General features: G+C 51.9%; 7 protein-coding genes across 7 annotated transcripts; 3 read left to right on the forward strand and 4 right to left on the reverse strand.

Annotated features, from left to right (window-relative positions):
* Positions 1 to 378: 378 nt before the first annotated feature.
* TGAM01_v202703 (hypothetical protein) lies at positions 379 to 2007 on the forward strand (the record flags this gene model as incomplete). Its single annotated transcript, XM_018802157.1, has 3 exons — positions 379 to 476; positions 620 to 1750; positions 1911 to 2007. The coding sequence occupies 3 exons, from the start codon at positions 379 to 381 to the stop codon at positions 2005 to 2007; spliced, it is 1326 nt and encodes a 441-aa protein (XP_018664512.1).
* Positions 2008 to 3089: 1082 nt separating this feature from the next.
* TGAM01_v202704 (hypothetical protein) lies at positions 3090 to 5567 on the forward strand (the record flags this gene model as incomplete). The annotated part of the gene is made up of 1 exon (XM_018802158.1): positions 3090 to 5567. The coding sequence occupies one exon, from the start codon at positions 3090 to 3092 to the stop codon at positions 5565 to 5567; it is 2478 nt and encodes an 825-aa protein (XP_018664513.1).
* Positions 5568 to 6124: 557 nt separating this feature from the next.
* On the reverse strand, positions 6125 to 6953 carry TGAM01_v202705 (N-acetyltransferase complex ARD1 subunit; the record flags this gene model as incomplete). Its single annotated transcript, XM_018802159.1, has 2 exons — positions 6125 to 6573; positions 6641 to 6953. 2 exons carry the CDS (start codon positions 6951 to 6953, stop codon positions 6125 to 6127), a joined length of 762 nt encoding a protein of 253 aa, XP_018664514.1.
* Positions 6954 to 7440: 487 nt separating this feature from the next.
* Positions 7441 to 9460, reverse strand: TGAM01_v202706 (methionyl-tRNA synthetase; the record flags this gene model as incomplete). Its single annotated transcript, XM_018802160.1, has 2 exons — positions 7441 to 8462; positions 8527 to 9460. The coding sequence occupies 2 exons, from the start codon at positions 9458 to 9460 to the stop codon at positions 7441 to 7443; spliced, it is 1956 nt and encodes a 651-aa protein (XP_018664515.1).
* Positions 9461 to 9910: 450 nt separating this feature from the next.
* TGAM01_v202707 (hypothetical protein) lies at positions 9911 to 10342 on the forward strand (the record flags this gene model as incomplete). Its single annotated transcript, XM_018802161.1, has 1 exon — positions 9911 to 10342. The coding sequence occupies one exon, from the start codon at positions 9911 to 9913 to the stop codon at positions 10340 to 10342; it is 432 nt and encodes a 143-aa protein (XP_018664516.1).
* A 332-nt stretch (positions 10343 to 10674) lies between these two features.
* Positions 10675 to 13347, reverse strand: TGAM01_v202708 (peroxiredoxin Q/BCP; the record flags this gene model as incomplete). Its single annotated transcript, XM_024549050.1, has 5 exons — positions 10675 to 11503; positions 11904 to 11941; positions 12056 to 12079; positions 12463 to 12743; positions 12927 to 13347. 5 exons carry the CDS (start codon positions 13345 to 13347, stop codon positions 10675 to 10677), a joined length of 1593 nt encoding a protein of 530 aa, XP_024406165.1.
* A 1418-nt stretch (positions 13348 to 14765) lies between these two features.
* Positions 14766 to 15972, reverse strand: TGAM01_v202709 (hypothetical protein; the record flags this gene model as incomplete). Its single annotated transcript, XM_018802164.1, has 8 exons — positions 14766 to 14911; positions 14964 to 15099; positions 15159 to 15289; positions 15344 to 15358; positions 15429 to 15442; positions 15508 to 15542; positions 15609 to 15628; positions 15939 to 15972. 8 exons carry the CDS (start codon positions 15970 to 15972, stop codon positions 14766 to 14768), a joined length of 531 nt encoding a protein of 176 aa, XP_018664519.1.
* Between the last annotated feature and the right edge of the window lie 980 nt (positions 15973 to 16952).

Consider the following 16952-nt stretch of genomic DNA (forward strand, 5'->3'; position numbering starts at 1 on the left):
TGGCCGAAATTCTTTTTCGACGCCACTACCACAGGCTTTTGCATGTTGAGTCACGATCGCAAAGGCTCTTCTTGCGCCCACAAACCAACCCAGAGCCAAACCCCGCCCACTCCCACCACACCCATTCCCGAGCTGCGATAAAGCGAGCGCACCTCTAGCATCACTTGACGCTATCACGTCCGTAATTTCTATTTTTTTTTTCTTCTCACACGTCTTTCGCCAGAAACTCGCAGCCCGCGCAGCTATCGAGAAACCGAGTCCTTGTCTGTCGCACAAAATTCGAGTCATAGCGCTGCCAGTCATCCCACCGAGCATCGGCCCTTCGATAACCGCACACGAACGCCAAAACACCGTCGCTCGCCAGCCACAGAGTCTACGATGCCCTCCGTATCTGCGGGCCACGCGCTCGACCTCGACAAATTCCTGAAATCTCTCAAGGGACAACAGTTGGAAGCTTCCATCAACAGCTTGATATCGTATGTGATGTGATCCGTCAGTAGCCTGCAATGCGGGGCACGATAAGATTGTCGCATTGCGGCACGACTTTGATTTCATTGGCCGCGGTGCGAAGGGTGGTGTACTGCCAGACAGCTTGATACTGACAATACGCTGCTTGTAGTCTTCTGAAGCGAAGACAGATTAGAGGATCCGAGCCTTGCGCCATCGCTACCGCCCACATCCTGCTCCAAGTCGTTGCGCGCTCAAAATGGCACGACGTCGACAGCCTCTTGATCAACGTCTCAAGAACCGGCCGTAGACTGGTCGACGCCCAGCCCAACGAGCTTGTCATTGGCAACATTGTGCGCCGAGTTTTGGGCCTGATCCGAGACGAGGCGTCTGAAGATCGAGGCGATGCAGGCGATGAATCGGCCAGCGAAGCACCCACTCCAACTGACATTGTCCCGCCCACCTCCATCAGCCAGCAGTGGTCGTCAAAACGGTTCGACTCAGTCGATAGTTCAACCAGTGCCTCACGCCCTCCACTCGTCTCCTCCTATAGCTCCATCAATCCGCCCAAATCACTGTTTCACCTGCTGTCGACCTCGCCTCCCACTGACGGAAATGTGTCGCCTTTCAAGACTTCAGGCGCTTCGACCCCTACCTGGCGGGGGAACGCGAGCCAGATCCATGCGCTGCGCTCTGAAGTGATTGACGGTATCGAGGAGATCAAGGACGAAATCAGCCAGGTGGATGACCAGATTGCCGCCTCTGCTGAAGTGCAGATCCATCCTGGAGACTTGATACTGGTCCACCAGCCATCCCCAACAACTGAACGATTTATTCTTCGCGCCGCCCAAAAGCGCAAGTTTACCGTCCTCCTCGCCATGGCGCCGCCGAGAAGACAACACTCGCCCGAGAACCAGCATGCCACATTTAGAAAGAAGCTGTCGGCAGCCGGCGTCACGGTGGTGAATGTGATGAATGGCGGACTAATGGCTTACATGTCAAGAGTCAACAAGGTCATTATTGGTGCAAGAGCAGTTGTTGCCACGGGTGGTGTTGTAGCCGATGCTGGCTCTGCTGCTATTGCACGAGCCGCCAAGGAGCAGGGCGCTGCTGTTGTCGTGCTCAACGGCATCTACAAGCTGAGCCCGGAGAGCCCCTTTGACGAGAGTTCGCTGATTGAATGGGGCGACTCGTCGACGTTTGTGAGCTTCTCGGACGGTCCTCTGGTGAGTGGCGCGGAGATTCGAACCGCACTCACGGAGCTGATTCCGCCGGAGCTTATCGACACTTATATCACAAACCTGTAAGTTGAACACGAGATGTATCCCTTTTCTGCATCGCTTTTCTGCATCGCTTTTCTGCATCGCTTTTTCTGCATCTCTTTTCTACATCAGTTTTTCTTCTATCCGAGCAGATATTTCGTGTCTTGAGTTGAGCATGTAGCTAACCATTTGGGACTATAGGGGCACACATTCACGCGACCATCTGTCGAGCCTTATCGCAGACCATTACAAGCGAGAGGACGCCGACTTTCACATCTGGGAAGAGGCTCTCCCGTGATGGCAATGACGATTTCACGAGGAATGATAACAAACCAAACAAGTAAAAGCAGAAAATGATCAAGGAGCTTTCATCAGATACAAGGTGACAAAGAGAAAGGATAGGATAAAAGGAGAAATAGAAAGTTTCTGAAAAAAAAAAAGAGAAATCAAGATTACTGGCGAATAGCCTTCAAGAGCTTCGTCATTCATTGATGTTGATATGTCTTGTATATACGTCTTGTCTGCCTTGTGCCTGACTAGTAAAAACTTTGTCCGGGGTACAAAATCCATAGAGAGAAGAGTAGTAATAAACACTGAATGCTACTATGATATCCAGTCATATCTGCCAACAACGACATACATGTATTAAACGATGTCCTCGCCGAAACGTCACCACGATAGCCGGCCGCGTCAGCAGTCATAGCCGGCCCAGGGGTCCTCATTGGCTCCCTCCAGCACCAACGGCCTACCCGTAGGATTCAATCAGGCGATGCAACGCTCGGCCAAAGACTGGAGGCATCGCTGCAGCCAACGTAACGGGGCTGCGTGGCCTCCGCTGGCAATTACAGCTGGACAGCACTAAACGACCACTAACAGCCTAGCTGGCCACACCCGTCGCAGCGCTAAATCCGCCCAGCGTCGACACTAACGCGACGAGGCGACGATTTCCGGCTGAAGAAGAAGAGATGCGGCGAGGCATAAACGCTGGCTGGAGCGAGCTGCGACCATAAAAGATCCGCTGAGGGAGCGACAAGACTGCATTCGTGGCTTCTTTCTCTTCCGGCTCTTCTTTTGCCACACAAAACAGTTGTTGCCACTTGATTATATTGCTGTTCAAATCTGGGGAGAGCTTAGGGGGTGTAGTACCCGGTGTCTGCCTAGAAATCGCGGCCTGCCTTCAACTCTTAGGTCTGCCTAGTTTAAACTTGTACAACTGCCACTGCTGAACTGGCATCGATCCCACTACTTCATCGGTAGTACACTGCGAGATTCTCTCCAAGGCGATAAAGATCAAATAATTTCATCCCCCGGAGCATAGCAGCCAAGCCTTCATCGCAGGGTACACGCGCATCAATACGGCTTGAAGCCGCCATCGCCAACATGAATCCCAGCAACACCAACACCAACACCAGTAGCCATCTCAACGTCCAGGGAGACGAGGTTCCGCCTCCCCCATATTCAGAGACAGACGTCTACAGCAATTCAAATGGCTCTCGCTCTCCTCGCCCAGCAGCCGCCGCAGCAACTCCATCTCACGGCTTCGTACCAGTAGACGATGCTGCTTCTTCCACTGCCGACGATGTCATCTACACGCCGCCTCTCAGCCCTCAAAACACTTCAGATGCTGGGCAATCCGCGGCCTCTCTATACTTTGAGCGGAGGCCGGTGCCACAGCAGGACGCAACACCCCGCGAACCTCTTGTTCATGCCATCGAGGTAAATGATGCTTCGCGGCCTGACGATTTCCCCTACCAGAATGACTGGGCAGCCCGGGACATCTCTGCCCTGGACTGGTCTACTTTTGTCAACTTCCTGCTTCCCGATCACAGCACGATACAGAATGAGGCTATTCTCCATAGAAAGCTGCGAGATGAGATGCAGTCAAACTCGGGCAGCACTAACGATACCACATCGCAGGTCGAAGCCCAGCTCGGCCGGAATGCTGATGCAGGGACGACAACTAGTCCTGATGCTGTCCAGCGAAGAAGAAATGTCGAGGCTACTGTCCAGCAGTGGAATGATGGCTTCTTCAATCCTCGTGGCATCCAAGTCAACCTTGAACCCCTGAGAGCTCCGTCCACGCAGATGCCCGGGGCCTGGGAAACCGACGTTGAGAGATCTGAGTCTGCTCAACCTACCCAGTCCTCGCATACAGCAGGCCGCTCAGAGCCCTCCAGCTGGAGCCCATGGGGCCTCGTCATGGATGAAAATGGCATTCGACTTGGCAATTCCTTTGTGGCAGACCAAAATGGCCTGCGTATTGGAAATCTCATTATGGATGACAAAGGCATTCGATATGGAAATGGCGAAGGGTCAAGCCAGCAGCAGTCACGGCAGCCGTACGGCGCGCCAACTACGGATGCCGGTCAAGACGCTCGCGGTCGTTCCGCTAAAGCTAATCAAGGAAGCCGTCCCGATGACAAAAAGGATCACAAACGCTCATCTTCCTGCTCGTCTATCTCGTCCCTGTCCTCTATGAGCTCTGTATCCTCTATTGGCTCTCTGCCCAGCTATGACGACGTCCCCCAGAGGTCAATGCAGGTTTACATAGCCCAACTCCAGGACTGGACGAATCATCCTGAGCAATATCGTAGTAAGCAAGACGTCAAACAGCTAAAGGCCGACCTCAAGAGCGTCCCCAAAACCGATGGATCCATCTCCGAGGAGGACAAGAAAGCTCTAAAAGCACAAATCAAAGCTTTGGCGGGTGTGTGGAGGCAAATCAAGAAAACCCAAAGAAAGGAACGCAGGGCTCTCAAAAAGGAGCGCCGTGCCCAGAGGAGAGCAGAGTGGAAGGAGAAGAGACAGCATAAAAAGGAGATGAGGAAAGCAGAGAGAGAAGCTCGAAAGGAAGCTCGAAGAGAAGTGCCTGCTCCTCCACCTCCCCCACCGCCTGCTATTCCACCACTGCCACCTCATCCTCCGGGACACATCGTACCTCCCGTGCCTCCTGTGCCACCGATGCCTGGAAACCCGCCCCCGTTTACCGGCAGTTTTCCCTGGGGCCCTGACAGGGGAGGTCGAGGTGGGCGAGGAGGTAGAGGAGGCAGAGGCGGGAGAGGCGGAAGAGGCGGCCGAGGGGGTCGTGGTGGTTCCCAGTCTGATCACCAGGGTCCCTTTGGCCAAGATTGGTCTGGCGAGAATGGTATCTTTGGACCACGCGGTCCTTTTGGCTCTGGCGGTCCATTTGGCCCTGGTGGTCCGTTTGGCGAGAAAGGTATCTTTGGAAACGGCGGCAGCGATGCCTCTGGCTCCAACAGCTTCTTTAGAAACACGGCAGAACAGCGACAACAAGCGCACAATCAGCGCGATCAGCTACAGCAGCGGTTACAGCAACAGCGCGAAATAAGAGAGCAGCAACTGGAGCGAATGCGTCAGCAGCATGAACAAGCACGGCAGCAACACCAACAGCAGCGTGAACGGGCAATGCAGCAACATGAACACAATATGCAGCAGCATCAACACAATATGCACCAACATGGCCAGAAGATGCAGCAACTACGTGAGCAGCAGATGCAGCAACACACACAGAATATGCAGCAACATGAGCAGAGGATGGAACAAATGCGACAGCAGGCCATGCCGGGCTACTGGCCCGACGAGAAACACGAATATTCAATTCCCGTAACCTCAGCAGATGACGAGCAGATCGCTCCCTCTGTCGCTGCGGCAGCAAAGTACCGCTCCATCATGGGCATCGAGACTTCGATTGAGCAACAGCTTGCTGCGGCGGAGAAGGCTGCGCCAGGTCCTGAAAAGGAGGCGCTAGAATGGGCCATTGCGGAGATGCTGAATCAGTTGGAGGTTATGAGGATGGAGGCTGATGAGGAGTATGCAAAGGAGCTGAGCGGGCAATGATGAATTGTATGATGGTGCGAGTTTATTTGAGGCTGTGCCTTGATGTGAGCCCTGCAAGATTGATCACCACCCACTTTATCTTGTTTTTCCTTCTTCCTCTTTTTCTCTTCTATGGATGTATTAAAAAAGCAAAAACATTTGAAACAGTGTTAAAGATACCAAGCGTCATATTATATAACTACTATAGGTAGACAGTCATTACGAAAAGGAGAGATGTAAAAAGAAAACATCATATTGTAAATCAAAACTTTTCCAACTTCATCTTACAACTGTGTCATTGGTTCATAGGCAATGCTTTTTTTTATCTATTCCTCTCTTCCCTCCCAATGTCTTGTTCCCGTAGAGTAAACAACATAGAGTACAAAAGCGAAGCCCCAATCTCACATCCGAAAAGCCATATGAAAAACAAAGAGACATCTCCCTTCTCAAAAAGTACAATATACCACACAAGCAAAAAATCGAACATCTAAACGTGAATGCATCCCAACTTTTTATACACAAACAACCCAGCTTTTTAAAAGAAGAAGAAAAAAAGGAGAAGAAGAACAACACCCATTCTAATGCTTCGTCTCATCCTTCTCCACCAAATCTCCAACTCCCAATCCCCTCCCCACCGCAACCTTGACCTTCTTCTCCTTATCACCCGCCTCCGGATCCCTCCCAACCTCGCCCACCGCCTCGCCCTCATCCACGCCCTCGCTCCGTATCGGCAACTCAGCAGAGTTCGCACCAGCACCAGCATCAGCAGCCCCGTTGCTCTTCTTCTTCTCCTCGTCCTTGTCCTTGTCCTCGTCCTCGCCGCCGGCATAGCGCTTCGCCAGCTCCGCCACGTCGTCCAGGTCGAGCCGCATGCTGAAGGCGTCCTCGCCGTCGGCGTAGTACTTGCTCTCGGTCTTTTCGTTGCGGAACTTGAGCGTGTCTTCGTAGAGGTGGCGTGCGGCGACGTTGGAGACGCGGACGTGGAGGGAGACGTATTTGGCCTGGAAGGTTTCCACCATGGCGAGCTCTAGAAAACAAACAACCCCGAGATTAGTCACACTCGTCATGTTCTAGGATTTAAGGCAAAAACATACGGCTCTGCCTCATCAGCTTCTCCGCAATCCCCAGCCGTCGATGCGTCCGCATCACGCTCAAGCTCGTGATATGCCCATGCTGCACCCCGTCCGCCGGCTCCTCCTCCATCTTGGCCAGCACGTAGCCCACAATCTTGGGGTAGTCGTAGGCGCCCTTGCGCGGGCGCGAGACATCCACGGCCACGAAGCTCAGCTGCGGCCACGACAGCGCGTGGTAGAGGTAGTACTTGAGGAAGTAGTTTTCCGGCAGGTTCTCCAGGTTGGCGTGCTGGATGAGGGGGAGGTCGGCGGTGGTGAGGAGGCGGATGTCCATGGTGGGCGGCTGGTTTAAGAGAAGATAGAGAGAGAAATTGAAACAGGAAAGCGGTTGGTGAGAAAGAAGAAGAAGAAGATGTAAGAGACAAGAGGACGCAAGGCAGCGGATCTGGTTGCGAAACTCGGTGCAAAGGCCGAAAGAGACTCCCCCACCAAAAGCCTTGTCCGCTGCGGGGCCACCCGGCTTTGGTGCTTGGAAGCTTCAAAGGAAGAGCTGCTAACGAAACCACTTATAAACAGGTATCAATGTTATTTTTAAAGATTATTAAATGCCTCTTGAATAGCCAGAGAGCCTGTTGATTAGCTCAAGACAGACATTCAGGAAAAAAAATCGAAATGTTGAATTCTCATATGCTAAAGGCACCCTAGTACTACCTGTTTGAACATCAACTCCCTGCACACATATTCCTTAGCTCAATATACATCTATGCTCTCTTCATTTATTTATTTATTTCTTCTCTTTTTTCCTTTATTGTCTTGTCTCTCTAATTGTCTACTTTCTTCTCGCGAATCGGCAAGTCTTTCGTTACCTCGGCCGACGTCGCAGTCATGCCCCCAGCGGCAGAGGCCTCGTCCTGAGCCTTGACATCCACGTCGGCAGTGGTGGCAGTGGTGGCAGTGGTAGCAGCGGCCTTGGCAGCTTCTGCTTTGGCGGCCTTGGCGGCCTTCTTCCTCTCCTTGTCCTCCTGCTTCTTCTTCTTGGCGGCCGCTTCGGCGGCACGAGTCTCGGCGGAACCGCCAAACAGCTCCTTCCATTCAGCAATCTTCTTGTCTTCGATTCTGGTGAAGAGATAGGCGGCCTTGCCAATCTTGTGGCCGGCCTTGATGGCAGTGGGCTCCCAGGTGTCAGGGATAAAGGCCAGCTTGGTGTTGAGCTGCTGGCAGATGGAGTCAGAGGTGGATGGCATATACGGGGAAGCCACTGAGGCGAGCAGGTGGCAAAGGTTCAAGGCAAGACCAATGGTGGTGTGAGTTCGCTCAGGGTTCTCCGCCAGGTTGGCGTTGTCGAGTCGGCCCTGGAGAAGGTTGTTGCCCTCTCGGCTAATCTCCAACAGGGCTTTGCTGCCGGCACGAATGTGAACATTCTCCAAAAGGTCGACGTACTCTTTTAGCAAGCCATTGACCGTCTCAACCCAGGCGCCAAAGTCAAAGGTGTCATCCTTGAAAGAGGGGTTGAACTCGGGAACGACGCCATCCAGCTTGGCGTTGACAAACTTGACAATACGGTTGACAAAGTTGCCAAAGTTGGCGAGGAGCTCGCTGTTGTTGGCCAACTGGAACGACTGCCACTCGAACTGGGTATCACTGGTTTCCGGTCGGTTTGATAGGAGGTAGTATCTCCAGACAGATGGCGAAATGCCAATATCCCTGGCCTGGTTGCCAAAAACGCCAATTCCTCTTGACTTGGAGAACTTGCCGTTCTCGTAGTTCAAGTATTCGGTAGTGGAAAGGTGGTTAAGCAGAGTCCAGTTGTATCCAGTACCAATCTCGGATCCAGGGAAGATGACTGGTAGCATCATATATGTCAGCTCAATCTCAAAAACTAAAAGGAAATCATCCAGCACACGAACCTGTGTGGAAGGGCACGTTGTCCTTGCCCATGAACTGGTAGAGGGTGACATCGTCGGGGTTCTTCCACCACTGCTCCCACTCATCGGTATAGTTGGCCGTGATGGAAGGATAGCCAATGCAGGCATCAAACCACACGTAAATGACCTTCTTCTCGTATCCAGGCAGCGGAACCGGCACACCCCACTTCAGATCTCTGGTGATGCTGCGAGACTCCAGGCCCTTGGTCAGCCACGACTGGGTAATGGAAACACCGTTCTGAGGCCAGCCGTATTTCTTGTGCGCATCCTGGAACCACTTGTCAATGTCAGGCTGCAGCTTCTCGAGGCGGATGAAGACGTGTGTCGTATCGCGGGGCACGGGCGTTGCGCCGTCAAGTTTGCATCGCGGGTTGACGAGCTCAAACGGATCCAACAGGCTTCCGCACTTGTCGCACTGGTCGCCGCGGGCATCGTCGTAATTGCACTTGGGGCAGGTTCCCTCAACGAATCGATCGGCCAGGAAAGAATCGTGCTTCTCGCAGTAGGGCTGTTGTGTCGTCCGCTCCTCGAGGAAGTCGTTCTCGTGCAGCTTGAGGAAGATGTCCTGCACAATTTCCGTCTGCTTCTTGGTCGAGCTGCGGCCAAAGTAGTCGAAGCCAATCTCGAACCACTCGTAAATCTCCTTGTGCTTGACGTGGAACTCGTCACAGAGCTCCTGGGGGGTCTGGCCCGTCTCCAGGGCCTTTGTCTCGGTGGCCGTGCCGTACTCGTCGGTGCCGCAGATGTACAGCGTCGGCCGGTCACGAAGTTTGCTGAAGCGAGAGAAGACGTCGGCACTGAGGACGCTGCCGACGACGTTTCCGAGGTGAGGGACGTTGTTGACGTAGGGGAGAGCGCTGGTGATGAGGACGTTCTTCTTGCCCTTGACGGGCAAGATGGGATTTTCAACCGCCATGGTGATGGGATCCAGCCAGTGAGTGGTGTCTTGCTTGCAACTGCAGAAACTCCAAACGCCGTCTCTATCGATGCTTATATGCTTCTTCCAACTTCTCCTCGAAACAAGCGGCACGCGAGTCCAAGCGACTAAACTCGGCGAGATGTGGATAGACAGGTACGGAGTGAAATCAACGAAGGGCGCATGTGCAAAATAATGTAGACAATTCGAGTCATCGCATTGCCCCGCTATCGCTGTGCGCCAGAATGGCGGGGTGTGTCGCAAAATTCTGCCGCTAGCCTCTACCCGATTCGGAGGGTGGTCAAGACTTGTCGTGTCTTTGGCGTCAATCTCAACTCACTGCTATTATCAACCTCACATCCACTGTATTCATCTAAGCATAGCTTCAATATATCTCAAAAACAAGGATTATTATTCAGATTTGATCAATACTATTAAACAAATCTCTAAATGTCATCGGATCTCTTCGACGACGTCTTCACTCTCGAAGACCGCTTCTACACCCAGGGCTACAACCAAGGCGTCCAAGATGGAGCCCGCGCCGGAAGGATAGAAGGCCGCTCGCTCGGCATGGAAAAGGGCTTTGAAAAGTTTCTCGAAAGCGGCCGCATTGCCAGCAAATCTCTCGTTTGGGCAAACAGACTCCCCCAAACTCCCCAGCCAGGCAGTGCTTCAGAAGAAGGAGCAAAGAGCTCTGAGACTTGCACGCTGCCGCCACTGCCCAAGAATCCAAGGCTGGAGAAGAATATCAAGCTGGCATATGCGCTGGTCGAGCCTGATACGCTGTCAACAGAAAACTCCGATGAGGCTGTGCAGGATTTCGATGACCGGGTGAAGAGGGCGCAGGGCAAAGTCAAGATTATTGAGAAGATGCTGAACTAGGACGACTTTCGACTTGGCCGGCATTGGGGATCATATCTGGCAAATGTTTTATTCGGCTTCGTCTTCAATTTCACCGTCAGCAATATAGAATCATAGAGGGTTTAGCATTCGTGGAGTTAAGGTATCGGGTTAGATTTATCAAGGGGAAACATGAGGCGTTCATAGAAGGAAATCGAGCATCAGTAGGAAATTCTATCGTCTTTCTTCATCTCGTCTTTATTTACACAAAGCCTTCCCACCCTAGTTTATTTGAATGTCCTGCAAGGATAACTACATCATCGAAAGCAAATTAGCAAATCTCGTTCCCAAATCTCCAGATCAAAGCAAATAACTTACCCTTCACCATATGTCTGCTCCTGGTCTTCAATGAGCTCGTACTTGTGCACATCCCACGCTCCCGACACCAACGTCTGTCCGCTGGGCAGAGGTGGCAGGCCGTCGACAAACACATCCTTTGCCACATCCTTGGAGGCCTTTTCGAAAAACGTAGCCAGTCCAGTCTCTCCCTCTTTCTGCGCAGCCACGAGGGCCTGCTCGCCGGCCTCGCCAATCAGCTCGACCTTTGGCTTCGCGGCGCTGCCGACCGTCAGAAGCGACACGGCGTGGCCCTGGTTGACGACGCTGAGCTGCGGGTACGAGCGGCGGACGTCTCGCTTCCAGTAGGGGTTGTCGGCGATGTCGCCGGCGGGAATCGTGACGGGATCATCGTAGGTCTGGGGTTCCAGGGCGCCGGGGGTCGGGTTTCGGAAGTAAGGATTGAGGGGGACACCGTTGGAGCGGTTGGGGTCGATGGCGAAGGCCTTTCGGAGCGTCTCCCAAATGCCGGTGGACTGAAGAGTGTGTTTCTGCGGGTTTGGAATCAGCCATCGTCTTCCATCATTCATCTTGATAGCTCGAGCCGCGAGCCAGAATGGAGCGTGATTTGCGCCAATTGGGGCAGCAGAGCGTCGACAACGAGCAGGAATGTTCGCACCTTTGAGATGGAAACAAGGCCACCAGCAGCCTTTGCTGCCGCTTGAGAAGCCATCTTGCGGAAGCGATGGGATGGTCGCAGTGCTGTATGTCGAGCGAATTGGCTCCGAGTTGGTTGATCTCGAGTTAGCAGCGACAATGCTAGCGGTGGGTCTAGCCGAAGCTTTGCCGACAGCGTCTACCAGTACCCTAGAAACATGAAGATAGAGCAATTGCAGTTTTGATGTACATTATTGTAATTCATTACAGTAAAAATGCATTGAATGATTATGAATATGAAACTTGGTGAATTTTTTTATTTCCTGGAAAAGCTATAAAGTATAGCACTTGGATTGGTGAAATTATATTGCGAAGGAGACTCTCTGCCAGTTGCAATTTGGTGCTCAAGATAGAAGTCACTAACCTTGAGGATTTCAACGTTTGTTTGGGTCAAATAGAACATCATTATTTCCAGCAAGAGAAATCTCTCATAGCCATTTAAATGATACACTTGCTAAACGTAATTCAGTCCAAGAGAATAATTCCCTTCCATCTCCTACCACCAATTACAGCATTACTCTTCGCGCTGAATCTGCCCATAATAACATACCATACAGCAACGAAACATGATCTTCTCCATACAAAGTACTGTAAGAACTCAGGCACTTCCCAGAAGTGTTCCGTAGTACCATCAAGGGAGAGAGACAAGCCATTGACATCTCTTGAAGTATATACTGTTGACGTTTCTCTCTATCAATTTACCTCTACAGCAGCAAACTGCCACATCTTAAGCACATCAGCAGAGTCACATCAGCAGAGTCACACCAACAAGAGCTCAACCAGCAACGACGCGAAATCAATGACTAAATCAATTTACACTGTCCTCAGGAGACTAACGAGCAATTCATACGAGAATAGTGGGCCCTATGTAGATTCCCAGTGCCAGTAGACAAATATAAGCACGCTTGCTATCCCTCATACCGATCAACTCCCACGCCAACTTGTAACATGACAAAGCAAACAATTTTCTTCTTCATCTTCTTTCAACTCGCACAATATCAATACGGAAAACCACAGTAGCAGAGAGAAGAGGGAGAAGGAGGAGACCAGACAAGAAAAGGGGCTGTGCCTTAGTTCTTTCCCTTCAACTCTTCAACCAGAGCCTTGACTCTATCCGCAGTAGCAGCAGGACCGCCAGGCTCGGCAACAAGCACCTTGCCCTCCTTGCTGATGACAAACACGCCGCGCTGGGTTCCCTTAGGTTGCTTCTTCAAGCCAATGGCCGCGATGAGAGTCGCCCCGGTGTCGCACAGGAGGGGGTAAGGCAGCTTCTGCTTCTCCTTGAAGGTGGTGTTGGCCTTGGGTGAGTCGGCGCTCAGGCCGTAGATGGCGAGGCCGTCGGCAGTCAGAGGCTCATAAGCGTCGCGGAACAGGCACACTTGGGTGGTGCCTTGAGAGTTTGACAGGTTAGCAAAGTGCCAATCGCGTCGAGAGTTCGTATGAAAGGGTAAAAAGACGCGGATAAACGCGCGGTGAGAGCAAAGGGGACAGTCGACAGATGACATATATACACACATATATGAAAACGGTAGAGTAGTAGAGTAGTAGAGTAGTAGTAGAAAGAAAAACTTACATCCCGGAGTCGACGCCTTGGGGTACGTGAACAAAACAACACCGCTCTTGCTATCATCAACAAGCTTCTTTAGCGTAGTCTTTTCGCCATCATTCGTCTGAATCTCGCCGCCGAATCCCTCAAGGTCAATGACATCGCCAACAGCCACCTTGCCCGCAGCAGCAGCCGGCTTCTTCTCCTCGTCCTTGGCGTCCTTTTGTTCTCCCTCAGGGGCGGCTGCTGCGTCCTCCGGCGCAGAATCGGTCGCCTCCTCGTCCTTGGCTGGCTTCTTCTTGTCCGCCTCGGGCTCCGGCTTCTTGGCGTCCTCCTTTGCCTTGGAAGCGGCGGGCTTTCGTCCCCTATTGGTAGCCGCCTTCTTCTTGGTCGGCGCGGGCGCGGGCGGCGCCACGGGGGCCTTGCGCTTGCGCAGCTCAACAGGCATGATGGATGATATTGGTTCTGACAAGAGTGTTGTGTATGGGCTCTTCCGGCTCTTTTTTTCGCCCGCAACTGTGTATTCTGCGAGACAACAAAAAGGAGGAGAAAAAATGACACGTATTACAGGCCAATAAAAGCTGCGCAACGCGGTTGACAGAAGGAAGGCGTTGGGAGGTGTAAGCTAAAGGAGGAGGAAAAAAAAACAAAACAGACAGTAAAAGGCCTGGCCGTCTTTCGTGACAGGGCAAACCACCAGAACCTCTGCCGTCGCATGCGGTTTTCCCAAGTCAAGGTACAATGTACCCCCCAAGCCCCCAATCAACCAACCCAGCAGCTTGTGCCTGGCTACGACAACCAATCAACGGGGGAGCTGGGCTATGCGAGCTGGAGCTTTCTTGTCGAAGCTAGGACCCGTTTGTTTAAACGCGGAGCTCCATTTTACGGAATATAGCCGTGGACTGGGGTTTCTTGCGAGATGGTCGTGTATCTGACAAGTCTCCGTAGCGCTCCGGGCTTGGTTGTGATTCGCTTGCTGTATGTCGCGAGCTCAGGTGCGAGTGCAAAAGTATCCAATCATCCACCCATCCGTCCATCTATTGCGCCATACATGCGAGAGTCTATAGAGCACTACGTACTAGTACAAAGCATTTGAGCTACAGGAACCACAGGTACTACGAAATGCTGTTGGCGGTAAAGAAAGAGGGCGCTGTTGCCCGGGATACTGACGGATTGAGTTGGTGTGCGTGCAGTGACCTGCATCTTATCTGCGGCTTTGCGCGCAGGGCCTCTTTTTGGCTCCATGCGTCTGTCATTCCGCTGTCGAAGCACTGACGGCTAGTGATCACGTTGGTCCTGAGGAATTGAGCCACATCGGGGTTCCAGAGCAGTTACAGTATCATCACACCTAAAAGTAATCGAGAGCAGAGCCTCGTATCGCAAACTTAAATGCAGCAATTCAATGCCGGTGTCCCTTGTTTGTTTCACTATCAGCCTGGTATATCGCATGCTCTTAGGTCTCTCCATCTCAGCAGTAGCTTCTTGACGTAGAGTCATACTCAGATGAAAAACAGTAAATCATCCTTCAAATGTCCCCTTCGAAAAAAAACACAGCGTGTCTTCCTCCCATTGCCAAATCACGAGCCGCATCGAATGCATCAATCCCAAGATGTCCTCAGCATATAGGCTTAAACCTATATAGCCCACAAGCACTTAACAACGTGAGTTGCATGATAAGCCGTTATATGGTCGTATCGATCATACCGAATCAACTTTTTGTGTGTCCGCAGCCTGGAAAAATGCCCGGAAAGAAATCCATAACTCAAAGAAAGAGAAGGTCAAAAGAGACCTTCATCGTGGGTATCATAGCTGCCACGCCAACTCTCTCTCCATCAGATGAGCGATGGAGAAAACAGCTTCCGCCATTTAGTTAGGGCACTGAGCCTGAACGTGGCCGCTCTGCTGGCACTTGTAGCAGATCTTCTCGCCACCAGCGGCCTCCTTAGGACAGTCGCGGGAATAGTGGCCAGACTCGCCACAGTTGTAGCACTTCATGCCGTTGACGCACTCGCCTACAGACAGGTTAGTATGGAGTTTGGATAGATCAAAGCGACTGTTACGTACGAGACATGTGGCCGTAACCACCGCAGGAGTAGCAGGTCTTGCCAGCACCACCACTGTAGCCGCTGTTGCCGCCGTAGGAGTTGCCACCGAATCCGGACTTGGGGCAGCTGCGAGCAATGTGGCCCTTCTCGCCGCACTAGAAAAGACACCATTAGGATCGGCTTCATGCGTCTGTCGAGACGTTCGAGCACATACCTTGTAGCACTCAGTGCCGGCTTGGCCTCCTCCAGCAGCGCCAGCCTGGGGGCAGTCACGGGAGATGTGGCCGGGCTGGCCGCACTTGTAGCAGGACTTGTTGTCCTTCATGGGCTCAGTGCAGTCACGGCCTGAGAAAAGTCAGCGGGCGAAAGAGGAGAAATTGTCAGTCAAGTTGTGCTTACTGAGATGGCCCTCGCCTATTACAGGAAGCTAGCTGTCAGCAACAAATTCAATCCAACTTTAGGAAGAGGGAGACGGAGAGCATACCGCCGCAGTTGTAGCTATCGACAAGTTAGTATTTGAATTTGATTCTCATGGCGATGGCGATGGCGATGAAGATACTTACCACTTGGCAGGTCCCTTGGTGGGGCAGTCACGGGCCTAATGCAACTGTTAGACTGAATGATGCTCTTTGTGAGCTTGTTGATGACGAGGATTCTACTGTACCTGGTGGCCAGTGTTGCCGCCTAAATGAAGCTGTTAGCAAAGTCTATCTTTCATGGAGGTGCAGATGAAGATGAGAGCATAAAACGGGATTGAACATAAAACAGGGAATATGGAAACAGAACAAATCAAGAAAGCTGATGAAGGCAATCGAAGCTCAAGGCTTGACGCTCTGCAAGCTGACTTGAAGGAATGCTTTGGCCCTAGGAATTGGAGGGGCTGCCAAGCATCAAAAAATCAAGGTACCAGGCCCGGGAAGAAAACGCGGGGGAATTTCAGGTGAGGTAGCACAAGTGGCAATTCATGATGCACAGAAAAAAAGAAGAGACTCACAAGAGTAACACGCTCCACGGGGTGCGTAATCCATGATTGAATTGGTTTGAGTAGGTGAGAGTAAGCTATCAAGTAGAGGCCATCATAGTTAGCGACTATTTTCATGCGAGTGTTGGAGAGCTCAAAAATGCAAGGCCATCTGCCGGCTTGAGGCTGAGGGGCAACAGACGACCCAGTTCGCGGCGATGCCAGTAGATGCGCCAGCGACGGTTGGGAAATGGGAATGGCGAGTTTGAAGATAATTCGTCAAGAAGGAATGGTGGCATCAAGGGAGCATCACTCACTGAAATATCGATTGAGATTGGAGTTGAAGAGTCGAGAAGCTGTGGGACGAAGATGTTGATTCCACAAGTTGATATTGGAAAAAAAACGTGTAGACGAAAAAGGGAAAAGTTTTTGACGATAGCGGACTATGTGTTGGGGCCCTCAGCCTAGGCCGGCCTAGTGCACAGCTCCAGCCGAGCGAGCGTGGGAGGCCCTTGCCACTGGGCGGAAAAACCGATGGGCCGCCGCCAGCTCAGGGTTGGGGTTCCTGTTACAGCGCTGTGCCGCTTGCAAAGGCGCTGTTCTTCGTTTACTGGCAGTGATTTACGGTTCACTTTGGAGTGAGAAGATGGGATGAAAATGTGCTCAAATTGCTTTTGAAGTATCCGATGACGGAGGAGCCCCTACTATTTGAAGAATTCTAGTTGCTTTGTTTTGATTTTGATGCGGTGTCACAACCGCATCCAAGCTGCGAAACCACAGTGTTTCCCGTAAACTACGCCTTGGTACATGCACATGTAGTTCGAGTGCTCTATTGAGCATTGCCTGGATGAATGCAGCGGCTGCTGTATAATTCTTATCCCTACTAAAATCAAACAATCCCCCTGCTGCAGCTCCTAGAGAAAGTAGGAAGCAAAACACCTATTGTGTGATTTGCATGGATGCTTTTGAAAAACAAATATGAGGCGCGTGTCTCCGTATCAACAGGTAGCAGTGGTGCCTTCCTGTGGGTTTAGGCACCACCTCGAC

The sequence above is a fragment of the Trichoderma gamsii genome (genome assembly GCF_001481775.2).
Source record: "Trichoderma gamsii strain T6085 chromosome Unknown Scaffold_7.2, whole genome shotgun sequence".
Classification (NCBI taxonomy): Eukaryota; Fungi; Ascomycota; class Sordariomycetes; order Hypocreales; family Hypocreaceae; genus Trichoderma; species Trichoderma gamsii.